Genomic DNA, 11,987 nt, shown 5'->3' with positions numbered 1-11,987 from the left:
TTGGAACATTAGCCTAAATTCTCTGCATAATCAACTCATTATGCTCAACTAATTGAAGAGAAACTGAATTTTAAGACCAAGCAAAACAAGAATCAATTATAAACTAACCTTGACAGATATATTGCGTCATTGTGTGAAACAGAGTCAACCGAGATAGCTAGGAAGACGACGGTCGGCGGCGACTGTTATGGAAGAAGAGGCGAGGAAGGTGGTGGTGGTGGTGGTGGAGCCGCGCAGTGAGGAGCGGTGAGGAGCCGGCAGAAGCGTTGGAAGGTTCTTGCAATTGATTTGTTCGAATAGAGATTTGAAGAGATTTGTACGTGTTATCTGTTTGGCGGTGAGAGTAACTTAATTGTTTTAAATTTTGTTTTGTGAATATCTATTGAAGCGAACAAAACGAAGCCCCCTTCAACAGGATTCTACCTATTGAAGCGGGCAACATAAAGCCCCCCTCAACAGGATCTATAGAAGCGAACATAACAAAAGCCCGCCCCAACCTGTTAGTTAAACTTTTGACCCGCGTTGACTAAGTGGTTATTGAAGCTCACTTATATATGCCCCCCTCAACAAGGGGGCTACAACAGGGGTTTTTTCCACTAGTGCGGTAGTGTTAGTCAAACAAACCAAACTTATAAGGTAGTTAAATTTAAAAAAGATATTAAAAGGTAGCAATTCAGAAAACCACCAAACTTAAAGGTAGTGTTTCACAATATTATGGTTTTTGCAATTCAACCGCTACTTTTACTAAATACTCATATTATCAACAACTATCTTGGCAGCTAACCGCTACACACTACTAGTTCACCGCTACTGATAATCTGACAGCCACCTGCTACTCGATTAGCGCAACCCGCTAACGTTAGTTTTGCCAAACAAGACCTTAATTAAGGAGGGTTCAGTTGAGCACCTACCAAATAATAAATTGGATCATTTCCCTATTATTCTTAGTACGAGTGGCTTCGCATCGTTACCTATGTCCAAAAAATAGAAGCTCGAAAAGGAATACTAAAACTTAATTCATTTCATAGAAACCCCCCTAACTGGATATGAACATGCATATTCTACATTCCCGACAGGCACGGAGTCTTTGACCACCTATCGGAATATCATAGCGGCCGAGAACGAAGAGAGGATGGAAAGAGAAGGCCTTTGCTCTATCTTCTTCTTCAAGTTCCGCTAGTTCAGTAAAACAAATACCGATGAGCATCCTTGTTAGAGGTGAAAGATTGACGATCAGTCGGAGAAGTATCACTACAAAAAGTTGTACTATTAACGACGGGAAATCTCGTCGCTAAAGGCCAATAATCGGTTATTAATGACGGGATTTCTTGTCGCCAACCCGTCATAAAAAGAGGCCGCCGTTAAGTTGTCGTAAAAGACATTTTAGACGGTTGTTTCCGTCTTTGTTTGGTTGTTAGCCCCGTCGCAAAAGGCTTTTGCGACAGAATTTTTGACCCGTCGTAATTAGGTTGTCGTTAAAGATACAAACTCTTGTAGTGTATGTTCTTATCATACGATATTCTAATTCGAGCTGCCTTAAATATATTTGCCTTCCTTTCAAAAAAAATAAAAAGATGCATGTTAATTCTTTTTCTAAAAGAAATTGTAACATTATTAATTCTAAAAATTGATAAGTAATAAAAATGCACAACATAATACGGAGTCTAAAACTAACTACTGGTAACTAACAAGGACTTCGTCTTATGCTATGCATTTTTATTACTTAAGGCTAAATTTTGGATGAGTTCAAACAAGTTTAGATATGGTACTCTTACAAGTTATGAAGAATTCAAACGATTTTTTTAATAAATTTATAAAGATTTAACCGTAAAAGAGTTCCTGCAATTAGGCAAAACAATCTTGGTTATATATTATTCACTTGTATCTATATCTAAAGTTAATAATCGGCTAATCCAAATGAATAATAAAACTTTAATGCGCATAATTCATCTCATGTATGTAGATTTTGAATGTACCATATGATTATATACATATGAACATGATATAAATCGGGTTTATTTTGAAACTAATTTATTTGTTTTTGTCTTAAGTTTAATGGTTAAGTTATGCATAATATATAAATTTATGAAGAACATAATATAATGTTATGTGGTTTAATTTACTCTTAAAATTGTGTTGGGTTTATATCAATTTTTTATAAATAGCAAAAGAAAATGGAAATTTAAGACTAATATTTTTGTTAAAAAATATATAAAATTAGGTCATTTATTGTATGAAAGAAAATATAATTAGATGTAAAAAAAGTAGTTGCATATGAAATAAAATCCAAAAAGTGTAGAAGTGGTAATAGATTAGCCAGTAAAATGACACCTCAATAGTATAAATATAGAAACTAAAAAAAGTCCATAACAACTAACAAACTGAATGTCTTTTGTTCTCCTCCTCCCCTTATTATTCTCTCTTACCTCCACCTCTGTGTTTCCCCTCTCTGTCTCTCTGTCTCTCTCTCTCATCTTCAATGAGAAAATAAGGGAATGGAATGAAGAGTAATCCGATAAACTCATTCAGAAAAAAGCTGCATTTCCGGTGGCAACGCAGAGGAAATCTCACCACCATTCCCCTCCAAACACCAACCCCAAAACCATATCATAAACAATAACCAAAACCCAGATCGATGAGTACAATTACCAATACCATTAGTTCCAATAGTAACAACACCCATCTTCATCATCAACATCAACATCAACATCAACATCAACATCAAAATCAACATCAACATCAAAATCAACATCAACATCAAAATCTACATCAACATCAACATCAACATCATCATAGTAGGATTAGCAATGGCACCCAAGCATGCGCCGCATGCAAGTATCAACGTAGGAAATGTGCCTCTGATTGTGCGCTAGCTCCTTATTTCCCTCATGATCGCCAAAAACAATTCCTTAATGCTCATAGATTGTTTGGTGTTAGTAACATTACCAAGATTATTCGAAACCTTAACCCTCCTGATAAAGATATAGCCATGCGTACCATTATATATCAGTCTGATGCACGTGCTAAGGATCCTGTAGGCGGGTGTTACAGGATCATTAGAGAGTTACACCATCAAATCTCGTATTGTAAGGCTGAGTTAGACCTTGTCCTTCAACAACTTGAGCTTTGTAAGGCACAAGTTTATCAACAACAACATCATGCTCAGTTATATCAGATGGCTACCGGCCTTGCCAATCAGTCTTTGGAGGCCACCGATACTCAGGTTGAGGCTGTAGAGGCTACTACTACTCCTGTAGGTGATCTTAATAATAATAATAATAATATTAACAATCAAGGCTCTGAAATAGTAACTACGTGTGATAATGATAGTTACCAACAATATCAGGCTTTGATGCGGTGTTATTATTATGATGAGGCGGATAATCAAGGGAATAATGAGCAACAACAATACATTCCTATTTCTGATCAGCAACATCATGTCCAAGATCAAAATGATCAGTATTCGTGGGTGGCGCCTCCTCCGAATGATGATGCAGTGTTAGCCTCATCAAATAGCAGTACGAGCCATGGTGAATGTTTTGTGATGAAGAATGAATATGGAGTAGGCGAATGTGATGGATTGGAGATCAAACAACAGCAGATCCAGATAGTTGAGAATGGAGTTCCTTATGATGATGAGAAAGAATATGGAACCAAGTTTGATGATTCATCTACGCATGTTGATCTCTCCTGTTGTGATCTTCAAGGGGATGGACTCAAGTTTGATCATCAACAAACAACAGAACTCAGGTTTGCATAACTATAACACCATTTACACGGTTGTTTCATTCATACGTAGAAAACATGCATTGGCATGTATTAGTATTAGTATTAGTTTTAGTTTTTGAACAAACAATGAATTTTTCTGGAATTTTGCAGTGGAGAGGTGGTGTTGAAGGAAGAAAACATTGTACTAGGAAATCCGGAGGATGAATCTTCGTTTCACCACATTTCTGAGCATGATTTGAGAAATGCAGCTACATTATTCACCCTTACAAACTGAACAGAAAAACAATCACAACTTTCTTCATAGATTAGACAATTCAGGATGCTAAAGAGGCTGTCCAATTTTTTTAGAAAAGGATGAGGAAATCAGGAAATATAGAGTTGAATACATTTGTAGAATTTTTATTTTCATCTGGTTTATAGCTATTAACCCACTTCCCAATGCAAAGAAAGTTGGTGGTAGAAAGCCATCGCATATTCTGAGGAATAAATAAATGACAAGACTTGCAACACTTGGTTCCAAGGAGCTTTGCAAATGGGTGAAGGCGCTTGTGGTAGCAGTTAACCCAGAGTTCATCCTTTGCACTTTGCAGAATGCCATATTTGGAATGGAACCAAGAAGACTTACTTATGAGGATGCAATGTTTTGCACTTTCATCTAATTTTTATTTTTATTGAAAAAAAAGGTATGCTGATCATAAGTTAAGAATGCAATTTCCCGGAAAAAAAAAACTTCTATGCTAGAAGTCTAAAATTCTCAGTAAAAAGGAGAATAACATCAAAATCGAGTACTGATTTACAAAAGATTTGAAGCAAATCATCACAAGTCCATCTGATCCATGTCTGGCACATGTTGTGCAGCTCTGCTTTTGTCCGAATGCTCGATAATAACAGCTTCCGTTGTGGTCAGAAGGGAGGAAACACTGTAAATCAGACAAGAAAAGATTCAGATTCTGACAGAATGAAATTAGAATACTCAAAATATTCCAAACAAAAGTTAATTGTGCTTAGTTGAGCCCCAACCTTGCAGCATCAGCCAAAGCTGTTCTGATTACTTTAACAGGATCTATTATTCCTGCTTCAACCATGTTGACATATTTACCTGCATCAACACAAATGGACAGCAAGTGTAAGAAGCTTTACTGGTCAACCAATAAGTCTACAAGATTACAGCACCACTGCCTAAGCCTGTCAATTGGTCGATCAGGTTGGTTCAGGTACAACGGGTTTGAGATAGGTCTTCTTGTTGCACTTGGGTCGAAACCTTTTCAGTAACTTTTTTCTGGTTGTTACTGTTTCAAATGTACTTAAGACCCTACATTTTATGGCGGGTTTACTAGAAACAAAACTCATCCCTAAGAAACTGAAACTGCAAATGAGAGTGCCAAAGAAGGCTTTAGAATGTTTATCTTTCTTTGTTTTGGGTTTGTTGAATTTTGATAAATTAGGAATATAAACTTCAATTAATGTTCTTTTACTTTTGTAAGTCTAGTTATTATCTTAATATTTTAACTGTGGCTTTTAAAGTAGACAAGTAAAGATGGAGAGAAGGCATTAGGTAGAACGTAGAAGAGTAAAGAAGAAAAGAGCACACCACCTTTGGATGCATCATAGCCAAAATTGTGGTCATTCTGCTCCAACAACTTGCCAATTACCAGCGGAGCTTCACCTCCAGCATTCGAAACAATGGTGAATGTAGGTGCCTAAAGAATCATCAGATTCAGTTATAATTACTTGTACATAGCAACAAAGATAAACTCATAAAAGCCAAAATTCATAATGCATGAAAAAGGAAACCTTTAGAGCATTCTGGACTATTTGAACCCCTCTTTTCTGGTCTTCGTTTTTGGTCTGGATATTCTCCAGGGCTTTAGTTGCATAAAGGAGAGAAACTCCACCACCTGTGATTGAGAATCGACATGCACGATGAATAAATGTGTGAAGAAATTCATCATCAAGATTCAAAAAAAGACTTTTGTTTTCCTCCAGTGTACTAAGTGAAGAAATGCAGACTCACTCACCAGGTACAATACCCTCCTCCACAGCAGCTCTTGTCGCGTTTAGGGCGTCAATGACCCTATCTTTTCTCTCACCAACTTCAGCTTCACTAGCACCTCCAACCTGTAAAACAAATACATACGTTTTTTTTAAAAAAAATAAAATGGTCCAGTAAGGGAGATCAATCATATTTTAGGAAGATAAGGAGGACCTTGAAAACAGCAACACCACCAGAGAGCTTTGATAACCGTTCTTGTGCCTTCTCTTTGTCAAAGGTAGAAGTACTGTTCTCCATAGAAGTTCTAAGCTGCAAAATGATCAAAAGATTCAGAACCAATCTCTAGATTCATTGTCTGTAGTTGCTGCAGATCATACATGCATTCAAAGGACTTAATAGTAGGATGAGGGACTGTGACATTCAGGTTCAAGGCTTAAATCCTCACATTGCTTCTCCTTAGGCCTTGTACTATTATTTTATAATGCTAGTCAAATTATCACCAATGGTCCACTGCTCCTGGTCCATTGCCTTTGTTTTTTTCTCTTCCTAATTATCAAATAGAAACCGCATGCATTACTGTAAGAAACAGGTACTCCTACAAGCATAAAGCTTTATACCCATTGTCAATGGGAGAAGAAAATGAGGAGAAAGGATTTCCAGTAACACTCTCATTTGAATAGAAATATAGAATACCGAGAATATAAGGTTGATGTATTCAAGTAGCTTTCAGGCATCAACATAGCTCCTGTGATCCTACTTTTTCCCAAGTAGCTCCTCCACCAAGCAGTCTAATAAAAAGGTTCCTAATCTTGGGAAGCCCATTCGTTGTCAACTCTTTCTTTGCTTTTCTTTTTGCTGCACATAGCTGCTGGCACTGCTGTACACCACATAATCATCATCGCGGAAATTATTCGTACACTTCATGCCGAAATATAAAGCTACTTCATGCCTATGACCATCCCATGCTACAGGCCTACAGTAACAGTAGTCATTCTTTTATCCAATAATTGCTGAAAATCTCTAGATTTGTATCATGAAGAATCTGATTCTTTAGTTTCCCAGACCCAGTGTCATGGTAATATGAAGAACAGGACATTTTGGAAGGAATAGTACGGAAAAAGTCAAAATTAATATCTATCTGTCTTTGTATAGTCCAACCTAATGAGCTCATCAATTAAGATAATAAGCACATAGAAGGCAACGTCTCATAAAATAAGAAATGAAAAACATGTACTCCCTCTGTATTTATTTAAGAGATACACTTAGCGGGCACGGGTATTAAGAAGAAAAATTAAATGAAATAAAGTAATAAAACAAGTGGGTTGAGTAGATATTTTAATAAGTAAAACAAGTGGGGATCATGTCATTTTATGGGGTGGGGGGTAGTTATGAAATTATTTGTTTAATAGGGTGGTGGGACATAGGATATATTAGATAGATTATTTAATTAGATGGTGGGGTTGATAAGTTACTAAAAATGGCAAGTGCATCCCTTAAATAAATAGGGCCGGAAAAGGCAAGTGTATCTCTTAAATAAATACAGAGGGAGTATGTGTTTGAAGTTGGATCCCAGCAGAATCCCCAGACATGAAAAATATAATGTAAATAGCTTTCTCCAATTTTCCTACATGAAAATTAGTACTCCGTAGTTTGGTTTATACAAAGTCAACAGCATACCTGTTCACAGCGCTCCTCTATCATCTTCTTGTCGCCACCTCCGGTTAGAACAATGGTGTCATCCATAGAGATTGTAACCTGTCTCAATCAAAAGTCAATTAACAAAAGAAGTTTCATGCACAAAAAATAAAATGGAAGCAAATACAAACCTTTTTCGCAGCACCAAGCATTTCAGGTTTAATATTGTCCAGAGTCAACCCACGCTCTTCTGCAATAACCTAAGGAGAAAAACAATGGGTATTAAAACTGAACATGTAAAGAAGTGGCCCAAAAATCAATATGCAAATGCCTCACCTCTCCTCCTGTAAAAACAGCAAGATCTTCTAGATTAGCTTTTCTGCTTTCGCCAAACCCTGGAGCTTTAATGGCACAGACCTACAGGAAAGCACATAAACAAGCCCCAGAATTTCAATGACCAAACTTTTACAGAAAAATTCCAAGGACTCATATTATTGCAAAAATTAGTGACATTCCAAATTAACTAAGAATTTTGAAACATACACAAGCATATCATATTAAATCTCAAATACCTGGGGAGTGACACACAGATAAGGCATTCATAAGTCATAGCGACATTCTAATGCAACAAAAACTGGTATTGCGACTTAATTAAATATATCAGGTGTCCTGGTATTCTCACCTTAAGACCGGCTTGATGCTTGTTGAGGATTAGCAAAGTGAGAGCATCACCCTCGATATCCTCTGCAACTATTAGTAGAGGCCTACTCATCTTCCACAAACCCATATCAACAAAGAAAAATTATTCAGATCAGCTGCAAATTGAGTGATTCACCTAATTTTTCTAAGCCTCTTCAAGTGAACAAGAGAAAATTTTAAAAGAAGATAAAAACCTCAAGAGCCAACTCCAACACTTTAAGAAGGGAAGCCACGTCTGACATTTTCTTCTCGCAGATAAGAACCAAAGGGTTCTCAAGTTCCTGGTGAAAAAGCATAAGAAAATTAAAGGTTCTACCGGATAAGATAAAAAAAAACAGTCTATCTAACCATAAAGCAATATCCTATGCAGAACTATGGCTTTTAATCTATTTACATTTACAGAATGTTTGAGGCAGGTATTCAAATCAACGATCGATGGAACTTACACATTTCTGGGTCTTCTGATCTGTAATAAAATAAGGAGAAATATAACCCCTGGCTAGCTTCATGCCCTCCAACACCTCCAATTCGTTATCCAATGTGTTTCCGTCCTAAAAAATTAAACGTACCAACAACTGTGATTTAACTTCTGCTAGCAAATTGACATAGCATGGAAGAACATTAGAAAGCCTACTTACAGAAACAGTGATTACACCTTCTTTGCCGACTTTTTCCATCGCTCTAGCAATAAGTTCACCAATTTCACGCTCTCCATTGGCAGAGATAGTAGCCACCTGTTACACAAGAATAATAACTTATCTGAAGAACAAGAACAGCATGTAAATTACTTATCTTATTACTTTACAAAATACAGTCTCAAAAAGAAAAAGGCTGGAAGTCATCACCGGAGCTGTAAATGTAAAAAACCAGTGACATGAAAGTTATTGCATAGCCCTCAGGAATCTACATAAACTGTCAACATGTCTAAGGTCCGATCTCCATTCACTTTTTCCTTATTGATCTAAACTGCCCTACTTAGAGCAAGTCTTAGCGTCTTGCAGATCACGCCGGAAGGAAGGAGTGCGTTGCAACCTTGGAATGACAAAGCTACAGACATTATAAATACATTGCCAAGGTTATTCCTCCAAGAAGTTACCTGTGTGATTTCCTCTGGTGTACTTATCATCACTGCTTTGCTCTTCAGGTCGGACACCACAGCATCAACTGCCATATTGATCCCAGTACGCAGATCCATAGCATTTACACCGGCAGCTATGGATTTGCATCCTTCCACTAAAATTGCCTGAGTTAAGACAGTAGCACAAGTTGTTCCTGAACCACGAGTAATAATGACTTAGATCAAAGGTACAGTACTAATGGACTTGAATAAACCATAGAAATATGTTAAAAAAAATGCGTCTCTGCAAATTAACAACCAGTTCACACTTCATACATCAAGATCCACCCGATAAACCATCTAAACATAGAGGACTAAAACAAAGTCCAGTATGAAATGGCCATATTGCACTTCGAGAGAGATGTAAACCTTTGTATTTTTTACTATCACTAAATCAATAACAAAATCATCTCAATGCTGCAAAATGGGCCCTGCACAAGGCTGGATAAGGGATATATAACCAATTGCTAGAGGATACAATTTCTACGCTCATTGGTAACAATGTTAAATGATCTTAGAGTATGTTTTATTGATTGCGGCACTTCAATGCTTAAAATTGATCTTAGTGTTACAAGCTCATAACTCCAAAAATGAATCACAAAATATAAACTCGTGGTAAATGTTATAGGAACAACTTATCCTAGGTATTCTGATTAGTGTTCATGAAGCCGGATACTATGAACTCCAAGTTCTAACTTCTAAGAGACCTTGGTTCCATCCTAAGATTCCTAACCACTATACTTATGACTGTAAGTCAGTAACCCATTTTAAGCTCCCTGTTCCTTCAAGGGTTGTCTCTAAGGCAGAAAATGATACCTACATGTTCTGTAAATGTTGTAGCATGCTTCGTAAGTTCATAGACATATTTCATAAAAATCCAATCACCAAACAGGGATTTCAGATTTGCCGCTTCTTGGAAATTCTTACATAAAGCAAAACAAGGTTGTGTTTCCTTGTACATGTTTCTGAGTACCACATTAAAACACACATCTAAAACATGGGAGTTCCATCAACTTCCCCACCCCAACCCTACCCTAGAAAAAAGAGAATAATTAAGCTTATCACAACAGTTATTAAAGCTGGAAAACGTGACAATTGGAAGTATGAGCTGCAACATGGCAAGGGAGTAAAATAGAGAGTGACTAACAATATCATGAGCATATTTGGATTGTCAAACAAAAACGAAAATTTCAGCTTTAAAAGCCTGAACCCTACTCAAAAGACTAAATGGATGGATGAAGATAGTTACCATCTCCTGCAACAGTATTTGTAGCCTTCGCAACCTGTTTTACAAGCTCTGCACCAAGATTCTTCGTTCTATCATTGAAACTAATGCTCTTGGCAACCGTAACACCATCCTTTGTGACTTTAGGGTGTTTATGGTTTCTTTCAATAACTACATTTCGACCCTAAATAAACATACAAAGCAAATAAATATTAAGATTTCAGCTATCACTATTCCCTAACACAAACTACAGTGACAACATCAAAATTCGTACAAGCAAGATCTAGTGGATTCAACGTTGATACCTTTGGTCCCATAGTGACCTTCACAGCTTCAGCAATCTCATTAACCCCTTGTAGCATAGCTGCCCGAGCTCCCATACCGAAACTGATATCTTTTGCACCATAATTTCTGCTGGAAATTATCCTACTGCTCACCTGCAAATTCAAACAGAAACCACACTAAGAAGCTCCACGTGGAGTAACCTACACCTTTACACCCCAATAAATTTGAATTTGCCCAAATGGTTCAATTGTTTTGTACATTTTTTAAAACTCATTTCCAAACTACATTAACACAACAAATTCAATTAAACATGTAATTTTTTTTATCAATGTCAATCTTTTTGGATCAAAATGTAAGTTAAATTGGCAATACCCAGAAATCAAGATTCAATTTTTCTACTCTAATCAGTATTTGAAAGACTAAAATAGAGAAAGGAGAATGATACCAATCGTTTTGAAGCAGGGGACCTGCACAAAATAAGATTAGAAAAACAAGATTAAAGGCATTGTTTGAAAATAAAAACTTGTAAATTAGCAAAGTGTATGAGCAAAATACAGACCTGATTAATGAAGATGCAGCACGAAACATGGTAGTACTTGGGAAGACAATGAAGAAGGGTGGTAGGGTTTAAGAACAGTTACACAGAAATGACACCAACTCACCAAGTCTCACAGGAACTGTTGAGACTTGAGAGGTTTAAGACTTGAATTGAGTTGAGCTTTCGAGGTTTTCGGTTTGGAATTTTTTGACCCAATTCATTGTTACTCCGTATTAGACCGGTTGAAAATCAACCCGTTCCGATATCCAACCCGAACCGGCCCAGAACTACTGGGTTTTGAACAAGATTTTGACCGAATTTTATCCAAACCCGAAGAACCCAAAAAGTAATAGTCAAAATCCGATGAAACCAGTTTTGGACCCGACCAGTTAAAAATCGTTGTATTTATAATAATAAATGAGATTATGAAAAATTTAAGCACAATTAATAAACACGTTGTTGTTACTTTTTTTTGGTGTAATATGATTTTTATTGGAATAATATGTTTTTATGGTAGAATTTGGCTAAATATAAACTTGTGTATGGAAAATTGTTTATTTGTTAGCATATTTTGTATATTATTACCCAAAATAATGAAAATATAATACGCGTTTTAAAATCTCTCAACTCTTTGGGTCGACTCAAAGTTCTTAGTCTTTAACAAGCATTTTTAAACCTGAAGCTGAAAGTGATCGACCAGAATTAATTATCAAACCCGAAAGTATTTATTGTAACCCGACCGACCCGTTTGACACGTCTACTCCAT

General features: G+C 36.6%; 2 protein-coding genes across 2 annotated transcripts; one reads left to right on the top strand and one right to left on the bottom strand.

The window, feature by feature from the left end:
- The first annotated feature begins 2,422 nt into the window (after positions 1-2,422).
- On the top strand, positions 2,423-4,229 carry LOC130462865 (uncharacterized). Its single transcript, XM_056831826.1, has 2 exons — positions 2,423-3,750; positions 3,880-4,229. The coding sequence occupies exons 1-2, from the start codon at positions 2,636-2,638 to the stop codon at positions 4,001-4,003; spliced, it is 1,239 nt and encodes a 412-aa protein (XP_056687804.1). The 5' UTR covers positions 2,423-2,635; the 3' UTR covers positions 4,004-4,229.
- Positions 4,230-4,370: 141 nt separating this feature from the next.
- On the bottom strand, positions 4,371-11,418 carry LOC110785846 (chaperonin CPN60-like 2, mitochondrial). Its single transcript, XM_021990358.2, has 18 exons — positions 11,243-11,418; positions 11,129-11,150; positions 10,704-10,835; positions 10,423-10,582; positions 9,153-9,328; positions 8,695-8,790; positions 8,503-8,607; positions 8,251-8,337; positions 8,040-8,129; positions 7,694-7,774; positions 7,549-7,617; positions 7,400-7,477; positions 5,936-6,031; positions 5,748-5,847; positions 5,524-5,627; positions 5,324-5,429; positions 4,750-4,828; positions 4,371-4,649 (listed from the first exon to the last, which is right to left on the bottom strand). The coding sequence occupies exons 1-18, from the start codon at positions 11,269-11,271 to the stop codon at positions 4,547-4,549; spliced, it is 1,713 nt and encodes a 570-aa protein (XP_021846050.2). The 5' UTR covers positions 11,272-11,418; the 3' UTR covers positions 4,371-4,546.
- Positions 11,419-11,987: the final 569 nt, after the last annotated feature.

The sequence above is a fragment of the Spinacia oleracea genome, chromosome 6 (genome assembly GCF_020520425.1).
Source record: "Spinacia oleracea cultivar Varoflay chromosome 6, BTI_SOV_V1, whole genome shotgun sequence".
NCBI classification, from domain to species: Eukaryota; Viridiplantae; Streptophyta; class Magnoliopsida; order Caryophyllales; family Amaranthaceae; genus Spinacia; species Spinacia oleracea.
Note: the sequence above shows the minus strand (reverse complement) of the source record. Positions and strands in the feature narration are given on the sequence as shown.